Below are 26,142 nucleotides of genomic sequence, written 5' to 3'. Positions count from 1 at the left end.
GACATATTATTGACATTGATATAACAAACCAATTTAGAGTGTTTATAGTTTCTAACTTTAATATCAAGTTTCAATATTTTAAAAATATTTCAAAATAAATTATTTAAAGTTTATTCTATTATATAAAATTATAAAATTCAACAAAAAAGTATGAAATTGAATTGAAATATTCAAATTTTGACCCGTTACTCAGTAAAAATTTTAATTCAATAATTAAATAGATATTATTTTTAAAGAATAATATTAATAAAAATTGAATATTTTATAGATTGAATCATTTATATTTGTTTTTAAAAATTCAACTTATGGTATATCCGCAAATAAAACTATTTTTAATTATAATAAATAATATGAGAATGTATTTGTTTCACAAAATAGACTCATGTATAAAAATGAGAGGTGAAGTATAATAATAATTAACAAATTAATATGTTAAGTTAGATATCAAAGGATTTTATTTGATGAATAATTTAATAAAGAAAATCAATATGGTAAGTTAGATGATATCAAATGATTCTTTAGAATATTCTCATTAAGATTTTTGGAAACAATAAATTCAGACTGTACAAATAATATAAAACTTAATCTATAATCTATTTGTAACCAACTTATTAAAATTATATAGTGTACAAAACAATGTTGTGTACTTACATTTTATTATATAGGGGATGTATGATATAAAAACAGACTGTTAATAGCTATACAATTAGGAGAGTACACACCTTAGTAGAAACATTTTTTTTTCAAATAAATTGTCATTGATGCTGATGATATACAATTCCACTTATTCAACATTTTGCTTCTTTTTTTTTGCACCATTCTACTTTTTTTTCCATTTAAAACTGTAAATTAAAATAAATATTCCACTATTACTTTGACTAAGTTTGAGATTTTGAGTTGAACAAAGTTTTTTATTTTGTTTTTTTTATTTTGGTTTGGTTTATGTTGTCTCAGTTGAACAAATTGACACATGTTCAATTTGGGTTTGGTGATCATAGAATTTTAATTTGGTTTCGGTTATCTCTACAATAAAATAAGTAAGGGGACATTTGTAAAAATATTTCGAACAATAAAATTCTATTAAATTTTGGTTTATTCTATTAAATAAATTCTAACAATAAAATATTTATTCATTTTGTAAAGATTAAGTGGGGCATTTGCAAATATACTATTTGTATTAAACTTTTAGTTGTTTTCTTAAAAAATGTGAACTGAAACCAAATGAAAAACAAGCATAGCCAAATTATAAACTGATTGTATATAGCTTAAGATTTTATAAACCCAAAAAAACGTAAAAAAAAATAAAAATAAAAAGTAAAATCAAACCAAACACCCACCTCTTGTTACAATAAAACCCTTATAAAATTAATATTCGATAAATTAATTAATTTTATAAAATAATACAGTTTTCAAATCAAATAAGTATAAAAATAACAAAATTAGATAATATAATAAAATAATAATTTTAAAATCTCTATGTAAAGGTATGATCTGATTAATATCGTAAATTAAATAATTATAAAATTTCATGTATACTAATCTATGGTTAAAAATCTTTTTTTAGTTATGGTTGAGTACCAAAAGCCAGAGCTTCGGATCCAAACCATAGAAAAAAAGAGAGCCGTATCGACGTGGCTAATTAATAATAAATCAATGGTTTAGATTAAGACTTAAATTAAAAATAAACGGGCCGAAATTAAATGGCCCACTTAAAAAAAGCAGCCCAGAAACATGCTGGCTAAAGTAAGGTTTTAGGCAGACACAAAAGTTTTCAGTTCACAAAAGCAAACATCAATTTCTGAACCTCCCACATTTTTTCTCTTTTTCAACTTTTTAGAACTAAAAATCAGTTTTCCACTATTTAACTACATGTCATCTCCCCATAAATCGACAAAATTTTGATTTCTTTTTTCATTCATGATTTTTAAATAGATAATGGTGTAAAATTTAAGCTAGTTGGGGATAATATAATCTTATTATCATCCTCTCTTTTAGAAAAATAAATAATCATTGTCTCTTTATTGATGTAGAAGATACAGAAATCTAAGTACCAACTTTTAGAAATGAACAGGAGCCTTTGGCCGAACACAGTGAACACACCAACCTGTAAAAGTATAGCTTTGCTTTATTGCTTGCCTTAGATATAGTATGCATGTAAAGTATTAATGAGTGTGTATGGTACGTGTGTGTATGATTTAGGGTGGTCCAGTTCAATGGATCTTAATAATAATCAATTGATTATTGCCTCTGAAATGGGACCGTTTATTACTAAATTTGTAACAATTAGGACACTTAAGTGATAGTTTTAAATAGTTGAGGCAGTTATTAGCTTTTTGGGGAAGATTTTTTTTAATAAAGTTGTTTAAAACTTCTAAGTGGACGAAATCATATCATTTTGCTTCCTAAATTAGTAGGAAACACAGACCAAACATCCCTTTCACTAATGACATGTTTATCTCTGTTTAGATATCTAACGGTGTTACTTTAGTTTATGATATAATTAATAGAACATGAATCCAAACATATATAACATTAACGTAAGTTTATATCAGTAATTTTGTTTAAAACTTCTAAAATCTGTTGTTATCCAGCTAATAGTTTGATGTTCAATGTTATCAAAGTTAAAATCACATTTTCTGCATATCGAAATATTTAAAATGAAATTTAAAACTTATAAAATCTAGTGTGTTTTTTTGTCAACCATTGAGCCACAATTGGCCGGCCCATTAGCCAAATTCTTACATTCGGCCATTACCCAAATTCCTACATTCGTAGGAAGCGGGACTCGATCCTTGGTGTGATGGTGCCTTCTACAAATGGACTTACCTCCTGCCACTGCACTAAGATCACTTCACATAAAATCTAGTGTTATCCAGCTAAATAATTAAAATTTTTATTGATGTTCGGCGTTATCAAAGTTAAAAGAATTATAAAACATTTGCATACCCAAATACCTTTTAAAAAAGTACATTTGAATATCGAAAAATTAAAATGGATTTTAATATATTTTCATAAATAAAATAGAGTTAAAATATCCAATTTTCAAAATGTTATCATTAAAGTTAGAAATTTAAAAAAATTGAAACCTATAGAATCTACATTTAATTATTAATCCTACTACCTCTTCTTCTTCTTCTTTTTTTTTTTTTTTTTGGGCAAACACTACCTCTTCTTCTTTTCTTGTCAAAAACTACTCATAAACTAATTGAGTGGTTTTATCAACTACTTCTCGGAAACAAAGAGGCTATACAAACAAAACCACATTAGTGAATCCTCCTAACACAATCCCTTCTTTTAATTTGGCTTGAAGTATACAGATAATATAAGAGATTTAAAAAGCTTAGATAATAACAATGCTTAACATAATTATTAAAGATCTGATCGATGGAAGACGACAAAAGAGGTTAAGGTGATAATGATTTGATGTACTTGAAAAAAACACTTTTGATTTGGTAAGCCTTTGGACTGGGTCCTCAAGTGTCTACTTTATCAATGGGATTGGAACATTTTAAATAGCAAACAAGGTCTACTGTCTCTCCCGACCTAAACACTTTGGCCTTGAATAGATGTTGTGGTAACATAACAGCGATTGTAATTTGTAGTGATAGCAACCAAGTATCTTATCTTAATTGTTATATTATTGCTAGTAAGATTATAGATTATTGATTGTAAAAGTTGCTATTTTCTACACTTATAATTGCTGAAAAAAATAATAGATGGCCAGATGGGTCTTTAAAAATCAATTAATTGAAACCAAATGGTCTTGGTCTAGTGGTTTCCACTTGAGGAAGGAGCTGTCCTGTTGGTCCAGGCCAGAAATCAATTCCTCTTAAGTGTGAAAATGCTAAACAATTCCATTTAGCCAGGGGCTTTCACCCGGTCTTCCCTGGATCCTAGGGGGATTAGGGGCCTCGGCCTTGAACATCCTTATTAAAAAAAAAAAAAATCAATTAGTTGAAAATGTTTTACAAAAAAATGTGCTATATCAAGATCTTAGGTTCGATTGGACCTTTCAAATGAAGTGTGTTTCAAGGTTTCAAGGTTTCAAGTTCGACTTTTGCTATTGGGGAGAGGGACTAATTAACATTTTTTTTTCGTAAAGGGGCTTGCAATTAGACTAATTAAAATGTTATAGTCTCTGATCCAAAGAAATTAGACCAATACTGCAATACACACTACTCCTTTCATGTTTTCTAAAGAGTTACTTATATCAATCGATCATATGATTTTAGAACTCACAAATCTGTAAAACTCTGTTGATTTTCTAATTTATGGGTATGAACAAGAAATCTATGGTTATATGCTTCTTTTATTTTGGCATAACGTTTTGTGGGATAATTTAGCTATAATGCGGATACATGTCATTTAACTAGATTCGGCTAGATGTTATGTTGTCGTAGAGTCAGGAGATCAACAAATGCATGTAAGAGCACTAAAAGTTTGATCAATATGGAACAAACAAAGAACAACCATATACACTAATTGGGCCTAGACCATCGGCCCATGTTGAAAACACAAAAATTTATGCAGTTTTGAGAAAACAGCAGGTTGTTAGAAACCAGGAACTTCACACGGCAGGATGTGTTAACATCAAATTATCCCACATCGCTCGGACCCAATGTAATGACTGGGAAGCAAGAGTATAAATAAAGAAGCAGATGGAACGAGCAAATTACTTACCTGGACGGGGTCAACTCGTGATCATGAAGACGAGTGGCCTAGGCTAGTGACCACATTGCACATATCGTGGGGTGCTAAGCTTAAGGTCTTCCCAAGAGGAAGAGCCTGCGTCATTATTTGTGGCAGAGGGGGTTTGCGTTCGCGCAGCCCCTACCATACTTCTAGTCTTAATCTTTAAATGTTTTAAGATCTTCATGATTTTTATTATTATTCAAATATACTTGCCGACGTAATTGGAGTTGAGATTTATATGTTTGATTTTTTTTTGGTCCAGGAACAGAGTCCCACATCGGAAGCACATATAAAGTTGATGGGTATTGTGTGACAATAAAAGAAAGAGGTTTTCGTTGTGCAAAAACCATTTTTGCGCTTGGGGCAATGACGCAGCTAATGAGGTTCTAACCGAGGCGCGTCTATTGCTGGTTGAAAACTATTTCCAAATCCCCTCCTAGGCCTTTGCTTGTCTTTGGCCTTCGAGAATTTCTGGAAGAGCTCCCCTTGGGGTAAAGCTCTACAATTCTTAGTTCAATCTTTTTTGTCTCTTAAAAAATGGTGAATTATCTCTATATTCAAAATAATGTTTGTGTAATTCGTCTGCCAAACCCGGTTCATCTATGTGCACTTTATACTAAAACATACACATTTGAAACAAAACAGAGTAAAAATCTGGAGCAAACTGAAAAAGATCTCAAGTGCAGATATGATCAAATACATACATTTTTTTTGGTTTTTCTAAGACCTACAGTCTACAGACACAATTCGAGTGTTTCATTAGAGCAAATATGTGTTCATAAGTTAATTAATACTCATTGTCATGTCTCTCTTTAACATTATTCTGATTATTCCCAAACCCTTTCCCCCCTCCCAACTCACTTGTAGAGATAAATAACACAACAAGGCCGTTACATTTTCCAATCGTTGAATGATCTAATTGTAGAGAAGTAATCGGAAATATGTCTCCTTTATAAGTTGTCGTCAAGAATCATAGAGCTCAGAATCCCTTGAACGAATTCGCTCTGTTTCAACTTCTCTCTGTGATCCTCTGCTGAAAGAGACTGCTTCTCAACATTCCTGTAAAATTCGGACCAAGACAAGAATCATCAGGGAAACGTATACAGTTTGTACTTTCCACAACAACAAAAAACATCATAAGAGCTTTAAGATAGTGGTAAAACAAGGGATCAACAAAACTTCATGAAGGCTCATCAAAACTAAGTTTGTGTGATTTTCTTGATAAAATTTAAACCAAAATGCAATATATCTTTGAGCTAAATAAATGCAAGGACTGAGCACCTAGATGTTTTGGAATTTCTCCACAACTTAACAATAGAAACGTAAGATTTCAACTAACAAGAATGATAAAGAAAAGGGCAATCACAAGAGCTTTATGCTTTTGGTAAGAAGGGATCAACTAAGTCCTATGGAAGCTCATAAAAACTACGTTTGTGAGATTTCATTGATATCCAAATTATGAAATTTTACTACAAAATGGTAAAGAAAAGGGCAATCACAAGAGCTTTATGCTTATGGTAATAAAGGATCGACTAAATTCTATGAAGGTTCATTCTCAGATGTGTAATCATAATGAGAATGAGGAAGCATACCTTTCAGGCAAACTCTGGTTCGATGTTGTCTTGGCAGAACTTGTTTCTGCACATAGACTTGACTCAGAAATGAAAAAGTCATCAGCCATTGGTGAAATGAACGAAGACAGCAAATGATCAGCAGCTATACTGGCAGAAGAAGAGGGTACCGCACGCGACGATCCTTCAAATAGGCTCTGAAAATTCCCATCAGGAAACTCTCTTTTCAAGATTGATAGCATGGACTGAGCCCCACCTCTTCTTGATTTTCTTTTCCGTGTCACGTAAAATCTCGTTAAGGAAATGAAAACACAACTCTTTTGACAAATGACATAAGTAAATGATCGTTAAAACTATAACTAGTTGAAGGAAGAAAACAAAAAAGGATATCTTGAACATATTTGCATGTTGAAGTGTTATATGAGCGATCATATCAGAGCTCACTTTCACCGCACAAACGGGACATACCTACAATGAAAAATATGTCACGTCTCCATGATTTAAACGCTGAATCGAAAACACATCTACTTGATTTATTCTGTGAGGCACACTGAGTGGCAATTCCAGTCCTATTACGATGCAATTCTATTCTTACATCCAAGACGAGAAACTACTAACAAAGTACAGTGCTCTGCCCAATCTACCAAGAATCATGTGAATATGTGATGAAACAATAAATAGACTTTGATAACTGTTTAGTATTGAGGTAACAGTTACCCCATTTTTGGCGTCCATAGGATGATCTTCATCAATGTGGCAGCAAAGAGACACGATATCAAAATAGTCTGAGCAGAAGGGGCAAGCATACTCCTCCCTGAAGTCATCTTCTCCCTCTATCTCCTCAAATCCCAAGAAATTGTCTGCGTTTTAGAAAGATAAAAACAAGAAAAGTCCTAGTCAAATACCACAAAACAACGATGCAAAGAGCACATTCTGAAATGCTACAAGTACAAAAAAAAAAAAATGGGAATACTAAAAACGCGTTCCATTTCCATCCTCTTAGTTACAAAATACAAATGTAAGAAATGGGGTTTAAAAGGAACATCAAGATCATAATAAACCTTTCCTGGCAAAGATGTCTACGTTTGAGATGAAATAAAACTAAGCTTCGAAAACGTTTTACCCCAACAAGAAGTTTTTGTATATTCTTCTTGTTGGTCAAACAAGAATCATCAAGATTCAAGATTCCAACTTTAAGACAAGTTGATGATACCAAAGAACCAAAACACAAACTCTTCGTATAAACAAAACACACACGCTTAATCAATCCTTGAAGCCCCACACACACGAGTAAAATGCCTCAAAAGACAAACTTTTTTTTCTTTCTTTCCATCCTCTACCATTTCAACATCATCAACACTAATCTCCATTTCAATATTCAGACCAAACACATCAAGTCTTTGTTTCATTTTGTCGGAAAATAAGTCAGAAAAAAAGAACAGAAACAAATGTCAATCATTTAACCTCAACCTCGATCCTTGAATCGATCAAATTAAAAAAAAACAAATTGAGCACTAAAATCATTGGTTTCGGCATTAAACATATAGACATTAAATTTAAGAAGGGAACCAAATCAAATCTCAAATCAAGATTAATCGACAAAGAACAAATCCAAATTCTTTTTTTATTCAACTCACCAGATCGAGATAAGAAATCGAGCTGATATCTTCTTGAAGCCGATGCGAGACGATCACTCCAAGAATCAGAATCCATTTCCTCTTTTTTATTTCTCTAACAAAAACTATTACAAAAATACAAATCGAAACCCAAGAAACCCACTTTTCAAAACAAAAAAATTTAATCTTTTGACTCGGGATAAAGAAAACGCAGATATCCCGATTCAAGAATCAAAATATTCCGGCGAAATGCAAAGACGGAGACGACGACGACGAAGACGATTCTGCGTTTTGTTTCTTCTTTAAATGGCTTTTCTTTGTTTTTAATTCTTTGGATAGAGAAAGAGAGAGAGTGAGAGAGACATTAGGACGAGATGAGTTTTATTACATTACAAAAAAAACTTAATTACCTTTTGTTTTAATTTTAAATCTCTCGTCTCGCTTTCAGCAGCCCGCACGAATGCATGCCGTTTTAATCCTTTTTACCCGCCGTGTATTTCCATTTTGGAATATTGAAACGTCATGCTGTTAACTATACACTACTTACGTGTCGATACGTTATTCGTTTACTTTTGGTAAGTTGGTGTGAAACAACAATTAGAGAAGAACTAAACAGAGATTTTTTTAATTAATTTTGGGAAAATAATAGTGAAAACCTCATCGGAAAAGTTTTGTTGATTACACCGGTCTTCGAATCCCGGTTACCGTCGGTGTCCCTATTTTAGCGCCACAATTTCGTGTTTTCTTTATTCTCTCCCTCGATGATGAAGCCGCGACCGTGTTCAGATCTATAGCTTTTCAAATCGGAGACGAAGCTCTGATCATCTCTAAGTGCTTAATTTCGAAATTTGGATGTTGAAATTGAGATTCTAGGGATTTCGTTTTTTTTTTTATTTGGCGAATCAATCATGGCGACGACGAGTCGTACGTTGTTGTTCAGGAAGTATAGGAACTCTCTGAGGAGCGTTCGAGCTCCATTGTCTTCATCATCTTCATTGACGGGAACACGATCCGGCGTTGGTCCGGTTATAGAGATGGCGAGCACATCTTTAATGAATCCGAATCGCTCTTACGCTCCTGTAAGTACCGAAGATCCTAGGAATTCGAGGTACTCTTTTGCCGGTGAAAATGTTGAAGTAATTGGATCAGTTGGGGTTTTGCTAATCATATGTTAAAGCTTAGATGCTTGAGAGCTAGAGTAGTAGATATATGTAGCTGTGTAGTTTAAGGATCAACAGAGCTGGTTCATTAGTAGTTTACGGAGCTTTTTTTTTTGTCTTACTTGTATCTCAGTAAAGGTGCGATAACAGTGGGATTACCACCAGCTTGGGTTGATGTCTCTGAAGAGATCTCTGTTAACATACAGCGTGCAAGGACTAAAATGGCTGAGTTGGGAAAGGCTCATGCCAAGGCGTTAATGCCGTCGTTTGGAGATGGTAAAGAAGATCAACATAATATTGAGTCTTTGACACAAGAGATCACTTTTCTATTAAAGAAGTCTGAGAAGCAACTTCAGAGGCTTTCTGTAGCTGGACCTTCTGAAGATTCAAACGTTAGGAAAAACGTGCAGGTAGTCTTTGACTTGATGGATCATGCTGCTCTCTCATACATATGTTTATAGGCTTGCCATATTTTTTGTTTTGGGCAACATTGTTTATAGCCATCTGAGCTTAATTCTTTTCTGTTGTTATATAAACAGCGATCTCTTGCCACTGATCTCCAACTTCTTTCTATGGAGCTACGCAAGAAACAGTCAACCTATTTGAAACGCTTGAGACAGCAAAAAGAGGTATGAAGCTAGTAGCTCTTTAGGGGTTGTAACTATTAACGTTCTGGTCAATTCTGATGCCAGTAACTTTGTGATCTTGCAGTTTATCGTTTGTCGAAGTTTTTGTTTGTGTTTCGATGCTGCAAAACTTGTTTACATGGATGTCATAGATTCTTTTGATACTTGTTTTTTCATATTTTGGGACATTATATAATTATGTCCTCTCAAGAAGCTTTGTTTGACTTGAAATGTATTATCATTTATCAGGATGGGGTAGATTTAGAGATGAATCTGAGCAGAAACAGATATAGACCTGAAGAAGATGATTTTGGCGATATGGTTTGACTCCTTTATTTGTTTCATTCTTTCGCCATCCGTTTCTTATGTACTTCTTTATTGATGAAATTGATTCTCCAATTCTTTTTAGTTAAATGAGCATCAGATGTCGAAGATTAAAAAGAGCGAGGAAGTATCGGTAGAGAGGGAGAAAGAGATACAACAGGCTAGTGCTTTAGTCTGTGTTCGTTGTTGTTTGTTGCTCACCGATGGTTTTTTTCTTATGCAATCAATCATAATCTATTTTCTTGTTCTTGTTCTGTATCATTGTCCAGGTTGTAGAATCAGTAAACGACCTTGCTCAAATCATGAAAGATCTTTCTGCACTTGTGATAGATCAGGTAAAACTACTTGAGCCCATGTTCTCTTTGTCTTGCTCTTGAGTCTACTTCCTTTGGAAAACAAACTCAAAAACAACCGGTTTCGCTGCAGGGTACAATAGTTGATCGGATAGACTATAATATTGAAAACGTCGCTACTACTGTTGAAGATGGCCTCAAACAACTGCAGAAGGTAAAATTGTGTACTCTCTTCAACATTAATGGCCAATCATATGGTTGTCCCAAATTAAATTAAAGCAAAGTGCATAAAACTTCACAGGCAGAGCGAACACAGAGACATGGAGGGATGGTGAAGTGTGCGTCTGTGCTTGTCATCCTCTGTTTCATCATGCTGTTACTCTTAATTCTTAAGGAAATATTCTTGTGATCGGAACAACTCCTTTTTCACAGAAGAGCTAAGTTCCGTGGACCGTCATCCCTGGTCTGGTTAGATCAATAAGAAAAGTTTGATCCGTAATTCTTTCATTCTTTAGACCCTAACATCGTATATTTTCTTCTTGCGGTTGTTTCTGTACGGTTATGAAAACAGTGTCCGAGATGTTATTAAGAAACGAAAAGAAAAAAGAGGAAAAAAAGAGACAGTTTATGTTCTTCCTGATGCCTGATGGCGTTGGTTTCGACTTCTTTTGCATTTGCATTTACATTACTGAAGATGCTTTGCAGAGTTGTGAGTACGTAAACATTATAGCGAAGAAAAAGACATAGAATAAGATAGTCAGAGGTCAATGTCTGAGGAGTTCAGAGATTTGTGCACCAATGCCAATATACTTGCTCTCTTCACGCTAAAGTCAAGTGTCTTTCTAATGTGCAAAATTTTTGTCATATGAGCTATTGGGAATCGCTGAGGATTGACTGATATATAAATTAAGTCGATGAACATGTACCACAAAGGAAAATAGGAAATGGTCAAGGTCATAATTTGATGGGTTATCAACAATAAGAAAACAAGTCAAATTCCACATTTTCCCAAATGTTAGCTCCGCTCTATAATTTAACTGCATCGCCAACGGATTTAGTACCTAACTCAAATTACAAAAAGAATGTAGTTAAAAATGTAGTTAAAAAAATGTAATTAAAAGAGGGTTAGTACTTTAGTAGATAACCCATAAACACAAGTTAAGTAGTTGTATAAAACATGTGTGTATGTAAGGGACTTTCTTAAATGACACTTCCCTCTCTCTCTCTCAGTAACTCTCAGACATACACATTTTTATTTTGTTTATTTCTAAAGAGAATCTCAGAAGATATCTAATTCTATCCTCTCTGATGTCAGAGCATTGCAACTCTCGGCACTTCTCATGGCTGATGAAATCTTGTTTACCAAATCCCTCCGACGCCAAATCACTCGTTCCGATTCACCAACCGTCGGCGAATCTTTCTACAACGATAGCTTCTCTACCTGACGATTTGCTCCTCGAATGTATCTCCAGAGTCCCTTCCTCTTCGATTCCTTCTCTCTCCGTCGTTTGTCGCCGCTGGTCTCGTCTCCTCCACTCTCCTTACTTCCTCCACCTCCGCCGTCGTTCAGGTCTTCTCCGGCATTCTCTCATCGCTATCTCCGCCGTCGATTCTGGTCTTTTCGCCGCGGATTTGCAGTTTCTTCAGTCCGACGTCGCGACTTGGAAAGTGTCTCTCGCGGTTTCGAGTAGGTCTGTTGACGGTAGTTATGGAAGTTTGTCCCATGCTCGCGCGGCGGCGATCGGACCTAGGGTTTATGTTGTTAGTAGAAATGCTGTTTTGAGATACGATTCGTGGATGGGGACGCTTGTTTCGCGATCTCCGATGCTTTTCCCGAGGAAAAAATTCGCAATCGCGGTGGTTTCGGGTAAGATCTACGTTGCCGGAGGTGGTTCGGAGGTTGCGGCGGCGGTTGAAGAGTACGATCCGGAGTTTAATCGGTGGGAAGTTGTGACACAATCGGCGAGGAAGAGATACGGTTGCATCGGAGCAGCTGTGGACGGAGTTTTTTATGTCATCGGTGGTTTGAAAATTGGGAACGAGACCTCACGCGCGGTTGCGGCGCGTGCTTACGCTAGCTCTATGGATCTTTTCGATGTGGAATCGCGTCAGTGGTTGAGGAGCCGTTCGGTTCCTGGCGGTGGATGTGTGGTGGCGGCGTGTGCGGCGGTTGGATATGTATACGTGTTAAGCAGCCACGCCGTGGAGCTTTCGTTCTGGCGATTTGACGCGCGTCGCCGCGGTGGTAACAGCGGGTTCGGAGAATGGCGGAGGCTGAAAAGTCCGCCGTTGCCGGCTCAAGTGCGGTTAGACGGAACGGTGAGGTTTAGCTGCGTCGGAGTGGAAGATAAAGTGGCGGTGGTTCAGGTGGTGGGATGCATTGACGATTTGCTCCGGCGAAGTGGGAGGAGTGAGCGAGGGCTGAGAGAGAGCCTTGTGTTGATGTACGATACGGTGGATGGAGAGTGGAGAAGAGCGGCGGATCTACCGGAGATGATTACACGCGCCGCATGTACGTGTGTGGAGTGGTGAGAGTGGAGACAACGGCGCAGGATTAAGGCTAACGTACGCGGGATTTATTAAAGTGGACAAAAACAAAATCATTATTGGATTGGTGCACATGTTTACTCATGAAAAGCATACAGCGTCTTGGGCTCGTGACCTTATTGGCTCTTTTGCGTTGCTTTCCCAATAGAGAGAAACAAAACTTTTACTTATATCTTTGGATTTGAACTTTATTAGATTAATTGTGTGTATTCTTAATTTTGATTTGGAGAGAGAGTGATCAATTACTACATTAACAAGTTAATTTACAAAACAATCATTTATGATGTGGTTTTCAAATCAGGACATATGTTTCAGCTTGTTGGACTATGCTCTCCTTAGAACCCAAATACACAAGAAAAATGTGTAACTATGAAGAAATAAATAAGTCAATCCCTTCTGACCATAGAGAAAACATAAATTTGATTTTGTTGAGTGTTCATCCTATTTCAAAGCTTCACACAGTAAAGAAACATGATCTTGATAGTGATAAGTCAGTCATGCTTCTAGATGCCGGATTCTGAGTGAAAAGAAACATGATTCAAAAGATGACATAAAGGAAACAATACTTATCCACTATGTGTTAACTGTTCCTTCCACACATCATCGATTGATACCTCTGGATTCCTTTTGACAAAGTTAACAACTAATCTTTCTTACAAGGATTGTGGTTTTGGGTCATGTATCAAAAGTTACATCTGTTTATTTAGCTTGATTGATTTTAGAATCAAATTAAATAATTTGGTTTCATAATTGCAGAGAATACATTAGATGATAGAATGAGAGATGAATATCCCAAAAGAAGCTTAGCTATGTCTAAAAATGTTTCAGGCCTTCTTGTTCTTGGCCATGGCAGTCGCGATATCGGATGCGGTGTGAGAGCGGAGAACGAGATCAGAAACGGAGAGCTTGAGATCAATGGTGAGTTTCTGGAACACCTGAGATAGGAGTAAAACATCTGACAAGGCTCTGTGAGCGTCACCATCCCTCGTAAGACTATAGTGTTCTGCAAGAACTTCTAATCCTGCTTTTGGCTTTACTGTTGGGTCTGCAAGTAAACATATTTGTTCTCTTTAGGTTTAGAGTATTCAGTTTAACCAACTAAGATACAAAACAAGACCATACAGGCTTTATTATATGTATCTCAGTGAAATAGAAGCAAAGGGATTTTAGGTATGTTACGTATAATTTTCATGTGCTCTCTGCCGAGTGGGAGCGAGTCGAGTAACAACCAATTATGAGGAATCTCAAAAGAACAACGGTTAAACTCGTTGATCAAAAACTGGAAGTCAAATGCCTTTCCATTGTGAGCAACTACCATCACATAGCCTCCAGGCTTCTGTCGACTCTCAACATACCGCAGAAATATCGGTATCAGGTCTTCCATCCTACAACGCGAAACGTTCATTATTTTGATCCAATGGAAGCCACACAAGCATATAAACAAAACTAATCACACAAATTCAAAGAGTACTGAACTGGAAAAAAACAACTCTACATGATGCCATTTTATCTACAGACAAATGGTATACCTTGGAACCTCGGGTCGACGAACCATATCATTCCTGATTCCGTGGATATTTGTGTTAGTTACAGGAACTTCCCCCGGGTTGACGAGAGTCTGAAATGTGCTGTTCTCACCACCAGCTAAATCCTGTGCTGCAATTTCAATTATCCGCTCCTTCGTTCTATTAAAGCCGGTTGTCTCAAGATCAGAGACTATAACCGTGAGGAGTTTAGGCAGATCTTTGTCTTGGGAAAGCCGTTGCTGAAGATTTCCAAAAGGCTGCTGCTGTATCTTGGTCCTGCTCTCTTCATCTATAATCCTGGTTACAGGGATTGTTCCTCCCAACACACTGCTCTTAGTGTTGTTGCTTCTACTACCTTGTGTAGTTGTACTCACGTTTCGTCTGACCCATCTGGCTTTGCCATCAACCGAAGAAGCTCTAACATCAAGCAGCTTCAGGCTTGAGCTGCTCTTGAGCCAGCCATGAACACGTTCACAGCAAGAACCTCCAAATGAATGGAAGCTAAGTCTAGAGACTTGCGAGATTGAGACACACATCAGACCCTCTCTCTTTCTCTCCTTAAATAAGCTCAAGAAGAATCAAAGAGACAATGTCTTCTGTGTTCGTGAAGACAACTGCCTCCAGAGTCCAGAGACGACTATTCCAATCTGTAGATCCATAAGAATGAAAAATTAAAACGAAGCACATAGTTCTACTACACATTGGATACAACTTTAACAGTTTCATTTATATAATACCCTTCTGATCCTAAAGACGAGCAGTTTTCACAACATCATTACAAAGTTTGTTCAAAACCCAATAGGAATGTTAATAACTTTGATTCAAATTTTGAGTAACTCGGTAGAGATAAAGAAGGGAACAAGCTAAAGAAAGTAGAACACGAGTTACTCTAGATCTCAGCATAAGAAAGAAGAAAGCAAAGCAGAGAAAACGTCATCCAAAAGCATGAATTTTAAAATTCCAATCAGAAAAGTGAAAACAGACTACGTGTAATCAATTTCAGAGCATCGTTTGAACATCTAAGAAGCAAATAAAAAATCATAGCTTTCCCCTAATTGTGTCAGCATCCAAACAAATCAAATACGGTGAAAAACAAAAACGAATAATTCAAATACAACAGAAACTGTAATTTTGATTCGACAACAGACTGAGGAATTGCAGAAATGAAGATTTAAGCTTTATTCAAATCGCTCATCGAGGAGAGACCAAGAAAGATACGAACTTTGGCTTAATTTTTCAGAGAATCTAACAATGACCCAGAAGGAGAAAAATGAATCGGGAAAGGAGAAGAGATACTTACTTGCCTTGTGTAATCCAAACTCGAAACAAAACTGCATTTGCTTGCACGAAAGTGTCGAATTTTTAAGAAATGGACAGAGTTTAATAGAGAGAGAGAGAGAGAGGGAGAGAGAGAGGGAGAGAGCGTAATTGAGATTAGAGTAAAGTAAACAAACACAAGTCGCGTGAGGGGGAGAGTGGGAGAGAGACAGAGACCCGTCCGTTTTATTCGGATCTGCGACCCGATCCGACAAATACGGATATACGTGGCTTGGGACCTTGGGTCGTATATGTTTCCACTTTTGGCAAAAAAAATAATCTTACCTCAGTTTTAACTTTTCACTTTTAACTTTTCACTTTTAACCTATTCAAACCTATTCCAAGTTATAAAAAAAACAAACGCCTCTGTCAAATAATATTTATTACAGTTATGCAATTTTATCTTCTTCAAGCGATAAAACATTCAATTATGAACATTACATATTTGTTCCTATAATCTGTTTAAAAAAATAATATTATTGTTGTTATCTTACAAAGAAAGGAATATTCCCATGGTTTAGGAAAAACATCCCGGCAAGTCACTTGGGTAAGGTTGGTTTAAACTTTTTTTTTTAAATAACTTGTTTCTAACGTTTTTTTCTTGTTTTTAAACTAATTTTAGTAACATGTCGACGCTGATCTAATGGGCTTAGGTTTGAAATTAAAATCCAACAACAGTTACAAAACAGAAAATTTTCCGGCGAACAAAAACAGCAAAACCAAAGTTGATTTTAGACGATCAAACAGAGGGAGAGCATCAAAACAACTACTATCGACGAATACAAGTTTCACGGTTTTGTGACTTTGTCGCTAGATCAGGTTCTTTAACCAGAGTATTCGGATCCAGTCGCAAAGCTGTCACCAATGTCACCAACCAACGGTGATTCAAACTCACCACAAGCTTTTCATAATAGAACAATCCTCTAACTCTCCGTCACCCAATAAACATTGAATCCCGACCTAGCAAAACGACGTTCTCAGATTCAAAGCCCTTGATCTCCAAATCCATGCAACCGAAAACCTTTCCCGAGGCAAAGCAGACTTTAGATCCGGTACGGTAGATACAAAACACGGAGGCTAGAAAGAGGTGTTGGCTCAAGAAAACCTCTCAATAGCCAGAATCCATGAAAGCCATCTAAGGGGGTGTTATTGGATAGAGGTTTTTAATGGATTTGAATTATTAGTGGATTCTAAAGTTCAATGGTTTTCTAATGCATTAGACGAGGATTTGATGTCATTATAAGTGGATTTGAAAAGCATAACTGATGGATTTGAAAGTCATTACTAGTAGACTTTATTATTTTTTTCAAGTTAAATAAAAAATAAAATAAACTACCCATAAATTGTGTTATGGACTAATAAAATAAACTACCCATAAAACTAATGTCAGAATTAAATAACTTCAGTTACTATAATGTTACAATTTGTGTTTACAAAATGAATCAATTCGAAAATCTTTTAGAACCTGCTAGTTGGAAAGAGAGATTAGTAAATCAGGAGAGATAATGATATAGCTCATCAGTAGGGGTACATGTACATCATACAATGTTATTTCTTCAAACAAATAATTCAGAATGCTTTCATATTCCGTCGTCTGAGAATTTAAGTACGAAGACAAGTTTCAAGTTTGCTAAGTAACACAAAACCACCACATATGATGCATTTGTCAACGACAATTAATTAACAACACGATGGACGCTTCTTCATACAAACCATCGTGGACATATAGCCTGTAAGTGGCATGAGAGTGAGATACATACAAGAAAAAAATTCAGACTAAAGAGCTTAAATCTAAAAGAAGAAAAAGCAAAACTTAATGAGAACCACAAGATATATGGCTAAAGCCGCTAAACAAACCGATCTACACAATAGTAACAATGTATGGGTTATGCAAGTTGTTCTGGGAAACAAGAGACCAGAAAGACAGAATCTCATAGACAGCTAATCCTAATGTTAAATGTCAAACACAACTATAGCTGCTCTTATCTTTGGCAGTAGTTCAGGAGAGGCTGAGTGAATAAAAAAAAAGGTAAAAGGTAAGCCTTGTCTGATATCTGAAATAGTACCCAAATTGGTGTTTTTGTCAACTGTTTGAGCAGTACTATGTTGCTCACCACCACAGAAGAGTTTGGAACCATACTGAATAGCTTTGCACATCTTATTTATAGCCTCAGTTTTGTTCAAATATAGGAATATAAGAGCAAGCTCGACTCTGGACAAATCAAATGTAGTCATGCTTTTTCTGTAAACAACACAGAAGCCAAGATTCAACACACTTAACATGAGCTCAAACTAAACTATGAAACAAAATCAAGAAACATACTCCATTAGAGAAAAATGTGGATGGATCCTTTATGTTCCCTACTCCTAAATTAAACCCAGAAAATGTTAGAGATATAGGAAAAAATTCACCCTTTTAACCAAGCCACATTTGATTAACGAAAAACATAGGAAAAATGTTAGCTTTTATCAATTTCAAGCCAAAATATAAATACCTAGATTCAATAGGCAAAAAATAAGAATCCCAAATCCAATTTTACAGTATTACACATCCAAATCATCAAACACGTCAGAAATTTTTTAATCATACCTTAAAATTGTTGGATAATGGCACAACCATTGTCAACGATCTGAAAGTAGCCTTCGCCATAGGCTCAGAGTCAGAGGTTGATCTCTATAATGATGGCTCCAGTGTCAAGACTGTTCTCTAAAAGCTTCGAGAATAGCCAAGGAGAGGTATAAGATGACTTGACGGGAGCAAATTCTAGTAGCTCGTGGAGACGAATCTGCTTGTATTTCTTTCTTTGATTCTGAGAGAGAAGAGATATGAAATACTTGAGAAAAATGCTGGATTGTGTTTGTTCACGTTTTTTAAAGAAAAGTACAATGAAATCCAAAATGACACAAAATCAAATCCATATTGAATAACAGTGTTTTAAACATACTTTAGAATACACAAAACAAATACATAATCCAATAACGGGAGATTTTAATGGATTTTACCAAATACACAATTGAATAACAGCAGATTTCAAAATACATCCAATTTTTTTAAAAACCACAATCCAATAACACCCACCAAGATCCTGAAAGGGATCTACAGTTAAGCACCAAAAACTTTCACCGAAAAAACCTACCTACCCGCATGTGTTTTCCGCCGCTGCCGCAGCCTCTAACCTAATGGTTGAGCCGTTAAAGACTTCTCAGCATCTCCAATTGCGTCTTCAAACCAGGAGGAACCAGATCCGAAGCCTTTCATCCACCGAGAAAGGAACACAGCCACAACACATGCCGAAGAAAACCACACAACTCCGGCGACAGAGAAGAAAGCTTGTTTTACTGCTGCTGCATGTTAAAATCCAGACCTTCAGTGAAGATTAGTGCCAAAAAAATAAGAAAAACTCGATCTAGACCTTCGTGAGAGAGAAGAGTAAACAGTGGAACGATTGTTCTGCTAATGTATCTTTTTACTTTCCTAAATAAACAATGGAGCACTAGAAATATCTTTAATACTCAACAAAATTGAACATTTCCAGGTAGAAGATGTACAGAAGAAAATTGTCAACTATATACTGAAATCATATACTATAATCAATCATTTTCTAACAGATCAAATGATTTTACAAATTTTTCTTCTCTAAAATGTTTTTTTTCTTTAAAACATTTTTTTTCTTTAAACCAAATGATTTGAAGAATAAGACGAACTTCATCCCAAAGATACAAATGTTGTTGGTAATGTCATTCTTATTCCTTTGTAAATTGTGAATTATACTCAACTAGTATTATACGTCGTTCTATGCACGGACATATTTTGTAAACAAAATACATAACTAAAAGTTACATGTAAAATAATTTTAAGCTAATTAGAAAAGATGATTATGCATAAAAATCATTAAGGTGATGAAAATAAAAATAAGGTGATGAAAATAAAAATTAAAAGTAAGGTAGATCAGATGGTTTGGGAAAATCTCAGATGGATCGTTTGTTTGTTTAGCTTCTATTGTACAAAGTCCAAATAATTGGTGTGATGATGCTTGTAGAGCCTGCCAAATAATTGATATGAGATTAGGGTTCTCTATATATATAAAGTTAACTTTGCTCACTTCTCTTTTCTCCACATCAACATCCATCTAATCAATTTTATTTTTTTGCATAAAAAATACTATTTTTAATATTCATTCATTGCATATTTATTAATTATAATTAATAATCATAAAAAATAAATAAAAACGAATTAACTAAAATTAATTAAATTTTAAAATAGTATAAACAATAATATAATTTTTAGTAAATAATAAAAATAATAACTATCTAAAAATGAATTAAGTAAATTAAATGAAAATTTTAAAATAGTAAAAATTATACTATAAATTTGTTTTAGTAATAATGTTATTATTAAAATTATAACAAAAAAATGATTATATTCCAAAATTTAGAATGGATTAATGAGTTTTAGAATGTAAGTAAGATTTTAATGCATGGTGGAGTTAAAAAACAAGTTATGTAATAGTATTTATAAAAATCTAAACATGAAAATAAAATTGAAGTGAAACTTTAGTTTCTAAGAAACATATACCATAAAGATTTATTATTAAATTTTACTTGAGAAAGAAAAGATTAATTACTTAACTTAAAAGTTTTGATCTAAAACAAATACATTGTAAGGGGCACACTTTTTTTGAGAAAATATGAAAAAGAATTTTGAAAAAATAATCTATCTAAAAAAACAAATTCAATGGTCAGAAAATATAGAAAAAATGATATGCAAGCCGTTACAAAAAGTGGCATGTGATTTGTGTAGCATATCTCATAAGGTATATTATCAACTGGAGCTACAATTTTATAAGATGATATAAAAAATATATAACAAATATAACATATATTATCAAATGCTTTTAACGTAAGAATTAAAAAGTTGGCAGTTTGAAACTTGATAAAAAAAAACAGAAATTTGATATAATATATTGTAACATCCCGATCGTCAACTTTTTTAGCGAGTCTTACGTCCATTTCTGGTCTGTGGTCATCCATATCTGATGGTCGGTTTGCTATGTTTGGGAGGCTTTAAAGATTTGTTTACTAAGTGACCTTAGTGCAGTGGCCAAAGGTAAGTCCTTAATGCACAAGGCACCATCACACCATGGATCGAGTCCCGCTCCCTACGAATGTAGGGATTAGGCTAATGGGTCGGCCTGTTGTGACCCAATGGTTGACCAAAAAAAAGATTTGTTTACCAACCCTACAAATTACCACATGATTTTTTTTTTGTGTTTTGTCATCATTTGCAGTTCCGACAATCATTTCGCGGAAAGTTACCTATCGTGACAATACTCCAGTATAAGCATATTTAATTATGGAGTTTTCTCAGGACCTTTGACGGAAAAGAAAAGTGCACTTTGGTAACATAGGTGGCCAAATCAATTCTTTAAAACCTCTCCGCAAACCGGGCTGTCACAATTCACCTTCAATAACATATCGCAACGTCTTTGTTGCGTACCAAGACCATAACCCCCGACAGTGTGAGCCCACTTTGCCCCACGCTCGTCTGGGTTTGGCGCTGATAGCACTTGTAACGCCCCGATCGCCAACTCTCTTAGTGGGCCTCATGTCCACTCCTAGTCCATGAGCCCACCTATCTTAGTGGGCCTTATGTCCACTTCTGGTCCGTGGATCCACCCATATCTGATGGGCGCTTTACTACGTCCGGGAGGACTTAAAGACTTGTTTATCGATCTTACAAATTACCACATGATCTTTTCTTGTGTTTTGTCCTCACTCACACAGTTTTCCTAATATCTTCCCGAAAAGTCACATATCTTGAGACTACTCCAGCATAAACATGCTGAACTGTGGAGTTCTCTCAGGACCTTTGACCAAAAAGATAAGTGCATTTTGGTGACATAGGTGGCCAAATCAATTCTTTTAAACTTCTCCGCAAACTGGGGTTTCACACATACGTAAATGATGATGCAAGAAACCTGCAAAATTTATAATATATAATATGTTTAAGGTTTTGTATGAGTAGTTAATATTAAAGAGCATCCAGTTCATACTTTGATCTTGATTAACAATACAATTTTAGTATACATGGTTCTGTTGAATCTTTATCACTAAGAAAACTAAGTGAAAATTTTGCTTTTTGGGATGCAACAAGTGGTCTTGAAACAACCCACACAAACAATAAGATCTCTCATGCCACAATCAACAAACAATAAAATAAACCAGGCAATGCACAAAGCAACATGACGTAACCGGTTGCTGCAGAAGGGTGTCGACCGAAACCACAACTGATGTCGACCGACACCATGCTCGACATTCCCAAATCCCTAACATTGTCGACCGACACCTCCACGTCCTTAGCCTTGAATCCACACTCTCCAAGAAGAATACTCACTCACAGGAAAAAGGATCTCCCAAGAACCTCAAGAACAGTCTCTAGAAGACTGGAACTCTCCTTTCTTCTTTTCTCTCTAAAATTGTGAAAACGACTAAAAAAATAAAGGAAGTCAAGTTCTTCCTTTTAAACTCGAGTCTAGGGCTTATCCTAAACCAACCACGCGAACGGTAAAATTAAAATGGAACCGATTAACCTATTCGCAATTGGTGTCGACCGACACAACCACTAGTGTCGATCGACACCCTCATCAAATTATCAAAATTTGGATTATAGGTGTTACAGGTATACATAGTGTGCCATTGTGTTGGAGACTTGGAGTGAATGGTCTCTAAGAAGAGGCATCCCTATGGTAATCTCATCGTTACTAAAATCATAAATTAAGAAAATGCAAATAGTAAGAGAATATAATTAAGCATAAATTAAGAAGACCTATTCACTTCATCAATTCATTGTTACTAAAAAGCATAAATTAAGAAGACCCATTCACTTCATCGGTTTTTTTACGTCTTTATTTGCTATCTCTATAGACTACTGGAGAAATATAATCTGGAATATGAACTCGCAAATCCAAATATAAAATTCATAACTCTGTGTAAAATAGATAATTTGATGAGCACTATAATTGACAATGAACAACCTAAACCAGAATTGAGAAATTGGAAAACAGAAATTTTAAATTGAAAGATTGTAAAATATATAATTTGATGAGATTTTGATTGTTAGAACGATGACGAACAAACACTACAAAAAATGTAATTTTATATAATTTATTTTGAATATTTGCATTAATTATAAATGATGTAAAATAATTTTTCATCCTTTATTTAAATGATGTAAAACAGGGTGATGCAAATAATTCACATTATTTCATTAAAAAATAATGCAATTATACATAATATCTGCTTCGTTTTTTTTAATTGATGTTAACTTTTTGTCAATTACAAAACATAATGCTAGTATTTGTAACGGTTTTAACAAATGATGTTATTTTTTTCATCACTTCTAAATAATTGATTCGAAAATTAGTGTCGATTTTCATAAGTGATTTCAATATTTGTATCATTTATAGCAAATGATTTAATAAGTGTATCATTTACAATAATTGATTTGAAACATATTATCACTTTTACTTAATTTCCTATTTAATATTTCAGAAATACACAACTTCTTTTTTGTAGACTATATCATAGTTATAGTTTATAAAGTTATAATTATTATTTGATTCATTATTTGGTTACAAAATATGTTATATGGATTGACTTTATTAGTCATACACAAGATTTAGGGGTTAAAATAATTACTTTACTTGCATTATTATCAATTACTAGCAATAAATACACTTAAAGAGTATATTCCAAAAAATAATACAACTTAAAGAAATAAAGTCTTTTACCAAAATCTTTCTCTATTATACACGTCTGATAGAGTATATTTACACAACCATATATATTGTTAGGAAAATAAAGAAATATAATAAAATATCCCGAATTAATTATATCAAGCAACTAAATTTATAATTTTGTTATTGATTTCATTTGGTTCTTTGTCTCGCTCAGATGAACCGTTAGTTATTATAGATATAATAAATTTTAAATTTCAAAAAGTTCAAAATATTATAATTATACATTTATACAATCTTAAACACTACATAAACAAACCAATTAATAAATAAATATAACTTTTTTAAAAGTAGTTTAAAAAAACTCGCCTGCGGGTTAAGTTCTAAAATTAACAATCAAAATACATTTATACAATCTTAAACACTACATAAAACAAAAAAATTAACAAATAAATATAACTTGAAATTTTTAAAAAATAATTTAAAAAAACTCGCCCGCGGTATACCTCGGGTTAAATTCTAGTATATATATAAAGTTAACTTTTATCTCTTCTCCTTCCTCCACAACAGCATCCACCTAATCGATGCTATAATTAAATATTACATTAATATATACTATTTTAAATATTCATTAATTCCATATTTATTACTTATAATTAATAATAGTAAAAAATGTGTTAAGTAATATTAATTAATTATTTACTTATAATTAATAATAGTGAAAATAAATAAAACCAAATTAAGTATAATTATTAAAGTTTAAAATTGTAAAAACAATAATATATTTTTTAGTAAAAAATAAAAATAATAACTATATAAAATGTGTTAATTTACATAAATGAAAATTTAAAATAGTAAAAATAATACTATGAATTTGTGTTGGTAATAATGTTATTATTCAAATTTTAACCAAAAAATGGTGATATTCCAAAATTTAGAATGGGTTAATGAGTTTTAGAATGAAAGAAAGATTTTAATGAATGGTGAAGTAAAAAAAAACGTTGTAGCGACATGACACTAAAATTTTTCTATGAAACTTTGTATATTTGTATTTAATGTGGAATATTGATATGTTTAAATGATCTCTATAATTAGGCCAACGATCGACATTCGCCATTAGAATTTTTATAAATATGTTTTTAAATATGAAATGAACACTTCTAGGGATATAATGTCAGAAGATTCACGACTCTTCCAGTGAGGTTCTTAAGCTATTTTTTTAATTACATGTGATATATTGTTGATTTGCCAAGAAAACATTATTGCGACACTAAACAATATATGTTATACATAGATTAGAAAAATAAGTATGATGTTTATATATATATTTATCTTTTAAACTTAAAATGATTATATATATATTATTCAATGATTTTAATTGATAAAAAATTAAACTAAAATCCCGCTCCAATAGTGTAACGCGCCGACCGTCACCTCTTAATGGGTCCCATGTCCACTCCCAGTCTATGGGCCCACGTTTCTGAATGGGCTTCACGTCCTCTCACTAGGCAAGTGAGCCCATCAATATCCGACGGCATGTTTGCTACGTCTGGGAGATTTTAAAGATTTTTTACCATCCCTACAAATTACCACATGAAATTTCCCTCTGTTTTGTCCTCACTCGCACAGTTCTGACAATGACTTCCCAGAAGATCACCCATCATGAGAGTACACCAGCTCAGGCACGCTTAAATCTGGAGTTTTCTCAGGTCCCTTGACCGAAAAGATAAGTGCACTTTGGTGACATAGGTGGCCAAATTAATTCTTTTAAACGCTAGGTTCTGTCATCTTCAATGGAGGGAAGGCCGGTACCTAGAGACAGGAGTGAGGTGGGGGAAGATCCGCAAAGGGAGGAGGGAAGTCCACAATGTTGGTTCTTCTCTCAGAACCACTGTTGAGTTTTGCAGATTTCTCTTTTAAGAGCCGATTGAGTTCTGAAATACTTTCCGACAACCTCTTCTCCTCGTCAGCTCGCTCCTTGGCCGACATTCGTCTTTCGCGAACACTCAGGCCTTTGGTGGCAATGATCAACACAATGATAACAGAGACAAGCACAGTTTTGAAGACAATAGGCGAAGTCCACCTCGCCCGAGAGGATTACCTCCCAGGTCCTCTGAAACGCCAAAGGGGACAAAGGCCCAAGAACGTAAACTCCCCACCTCGTGGGAGAATTACTATGATCATCAGCCGACTTGACGATTGCGATGATTCAGTTCAGGCTCTCAAGAAGCAGGCAAGGTATGCAGTGTGCAAGCTCTCCCGGAAGATCAGCCGCTTGGCGACCCCTTGGTTGTCGAGGTGACAATGGGGGAGTTCGACGTTGAAAGAGTTCTGGTTGACACTAGGAGCACGATCAACGTAACTTTATTCCGCACATTGGAGAAAATGGGAATCACGCGGAGCAAGTCAAACCAAAAACCTGAACCATGACTGGATAAGATGGAATTGCCAATATGTCAATGGGTGATGTCAAGTTGCAGGTCTGTGCTGGCGAAGTCACCAGAAAAACCAAATTCTTAGTGATAGATGCACCTACGATCTACAACGCCATCCTATGGTCTTCTTGGATATATGCAATGAGGGCAATTCCCTCAACCTATCACCTTTGCGGTAAGTTTCCAAGTGCGACCGACACCAACACCTTGTATGGGGATCAGAATATGGCACAAACCTGCTATGTTATTGAGAGAAAGCTGAGACGAAAGGAGGAAGCATAACAATCACATAATGGAGA

At 34.7% G+C, this 26,142-nt stretch overlaps 4 protein-coding genes, 1 long non-coding RNA gene and 2 other non-coding genes across 12 annotated transcripts; 4 read left to right on the top strand and 3 right to left on the bottom strand.

Annotated features, from left to right (window-relative positions):
• Positions 1–4,672: 4,672 nt before the first annotated feature.
• LOC147939924 (U1 spliceosomal RNA) lies at positions 4,673–4,833 on the top strand. Its single transcript, XR_015564893.1, has one exon. It is a non-coding gene; the product is annotated as a U1 spliceosomal RNA (small nuclear RNA).
• Positions 4,834–5,040: 207 nt separating this feature from the next.
• On the top strand, positions 5,041–5,191 carry LOC147939923 (U4 spliceosomal RNA). The gene has a single exon (XR_015564935.1). It is a non-coding gene; the product is annotated as a U4 spliceosomal RNA (small nuclear RNA).
• A 236-nt stretch (positions 5,192–5,427) lies between these two features.
• Positions 5,428–8,503, bottom strand: LOC104707007 (protein DEHYDRATION-INDUCED 19 homolog 6). The gene is made up of 5 exons (XM_010423257.2): positions 7,901–8,503; positions 6,981–7,123; positions 6,654–6,731; positions 6,285–6,547; positions 5,428–5,751 (listed from the first exon to the last, which is right to left on the bottom strand). Exons 1-5 carry the CDS (start codon positions 7,974–7,976, stop codon positions 5,643–5,645), a joined length of 669 nt encoding a protein of 222 aa, XP_010421559.1. The 5' UTR covers positions 7,977–8,503; the 3' UTR covers positions 5,428–5,642.
• LOC104707006 (tlg2p-like protein a) lies at positions 8,490–10,914 on the top strand. 3 transcript variants are annotated; one of them, XM_010423255.3, is made up of 8 exons: positions 8,490–8,987; positions 9,173–9,449; positions 9,579–9,668; positions 9,915–9,986; positions 10,075–10,149; positions 10,259–10,324; positions 10,416–10,496; positions 10,584–10,914. In XM_010423255.3, the coding sequence occupies exons 1-8, from the start codon at positions 8,788–8,790 to the stop codon at positions 10,689–10,691; spliced, it is 969 nt and encodes a 322-aa protein (XP_010421557.2). In that variant the 5' UTR covers positions 8,490–8,787; the 3' UTR covers positions 10,692–10,914. The 3 variants fall into 3 exon arrangements, 2 of the variants coding, with proteins under 2 accessions (XP_010421557.2, XP_010421558.1); XM_010423256.3 differs by having other exon boundaries at positions 8,510–8,958; XR_015563398.1 differs by having other exon boundaries at positions 8,788–8,987; positions 9,751–9,986.
• A 459-nt stretch (positions 10,915–11,373) lies between these two features.
• LOC104707005 (F-box/kelch-repeat protein At5g26960) lies at positions 11,374–13,126 on the top strand. The gene has a single exon (XM_087460749.1). The coding sequence runs from the start codon at positions 11,591–11,593 to the stop codon at positions 12,812–12,814; it is 1,224 nt and encodes a 407-aa protein (XP_087316875.1). The 5' UTR covers positions 11,374–11,590; the 3' UTR covers positions 12,815–13,126.
• A 383-nt stretch (positions 13,127–13,509) lies between these two features.
• LOC104707004 (exonuclease DPD1, chloroplastic/mitochondrial) lies at positions 13,510–15,895 on the bottom strand. Of its 4 annotated transcripts, none has more exons than XM_010423249.3 (4): positions 15,656–15,895; positions 14,359–15,002; positions 14,009–14,214; positions 13,510–13,874 (listed from the first exon to the last, which is right to left on the bottom strand). In XM_010423249.3, exons 2-4 carry the CDS (start codon positions 14,889–14,891, stop codon positions 13,654–13,656), a joined length of 960 nt encoding a protein of 319 aa, XP_010421551.1. In that variant the 5' UTR covers positions 14,892–15,002; positions 15,656–15,895; the 3' UTR covers positions 13,510–13,653. The 4 variants fall into 4 exon arrangements, with proteins under 4 accessions (XP_010421551.1, XP_087316876.1, XP_010421553.1 ...); XM_087460750.1 differs by having other exon boundaries at positions 15,660–15,820; XM_010423251.3 differs by lacking the exon at positions 15,656–15,895 and adding an exon at positions 15,578–15,653.
• A 2,676-nt stretch (positions 15,896–18,571) lies between these two features.
• On the bottom strand, positions 18,572–19,730 carry LOC147939922 (uncharacterized). The gene is made up of 2 exons (XR_015563166.1): positions 19,086–19,730; positions 18,572–19,017 (listed from the first exon to the last, which is right to left on the bottom strand). It is a non-coding gene; the product is annotated as an uncharacterized LOC147939922 (long non-coding RNA).
• Between the last annotated feature and the right edge of the window lie 6,412 nt (positions 19,731–26,142).

Source organism: Camelina sativa, chromosome 8 (assembly GCF_030686135.1).
Source record: "Camelina sativa cultivar CO46 ecotype springtype chromosome 8, ASM3068613v1".
Taxonomy (NCBI): domain Eukaryota; kingdom Viridiplantae; phylum Streptophyta; class Magnoliopsida; order Brassicales; family Brassicaceae; genus Camelina; species Camelina sativa.
This window is presented reverse-complemented; position numbering and strand designations above follow the sequence as displayed.

What these genes read in the sequence shown, in the direction of transcription:
- LOC104707004 (XM_010423249.3), bottom strand. Translation starts at nt 14,891, where the DNA reads ATGTGTGTCTCAATCTCGCAAGTCTCTAGACTTAGCTTCCATTCATTT. An exon ending in CGTCGACCCGAGGTTCCAAG is followed by an intron (nt 14,215 to 14,358) that starts GTATACCATTTG and finishes TTCGCGTTGTAG; the next exon opens with GATGGAAGACCTGATACCGA. An exon ending in AGAGCACATGAAAATTATAC is followed by an intron (nt 13,875 to 14,008) that starts GTAACATACCTA and finishes GTTTACTTGCAG; the next exon opens with ACCCAACAGTAAAGCCAAAA.
- LOC104707006 (XM_010423255.3), top strand. Translation starts at nt 8,788, where the DNA reads ATGGCGACGACGAGTCGTACGTTGTTGTTCAGGAAGTATAGGAACTCT. An exon ending in AAGATGATTTTGGCGATATG is followed by an intron (nt 9,987 to 10,074) that starts GTTTGACTCCTT and finishes AATTCTTTTTAG; the next exon opens with TTAAATGAGCATCAGATGTC. An exon ending in GGGAGAAAGAGATACAACAG is followed by an intron (nt 10,150 to 10,258) that starts GCTAGTGCTTTA and finishes ATCATTGTCCAG; the next exon opens with GTTGTAGAATCAGTAAACGA.
- LOC104707005 (XM_087460749.1), top strand. Translation starts at nt 11,591, where the DNA reads ATGTCAGAGCATTGCAACTCTCGGCACTTCTCATGGCTGATGAAATCT.
- LOC104707007 (XM_010423257.2), bottom strand. Translation starts at nt 7,976, where the DNA reads ATGGATTCTGATTCTTGGAGTGATCGTCTCGCATCGGCTTCAAGAAGA. An exon ending in CGATTTCTTATCTCGATCTG is followed by an intron (nt 7,124 to 7,900) that starts GTGAGTTGAATA and finishes TCTAAAACGCAG; the next exon opens with ACAATTTCTTGGGATTTGAG. An exon ending in AACATGCAAATATGTTCAAG is followed by an intron (nt 6,548 to 6,653) that starts ATATCCTTTTTT and finishes ACGAGATTTTAC; the next exon opens with GTGACACGGAAAAGAAAATC.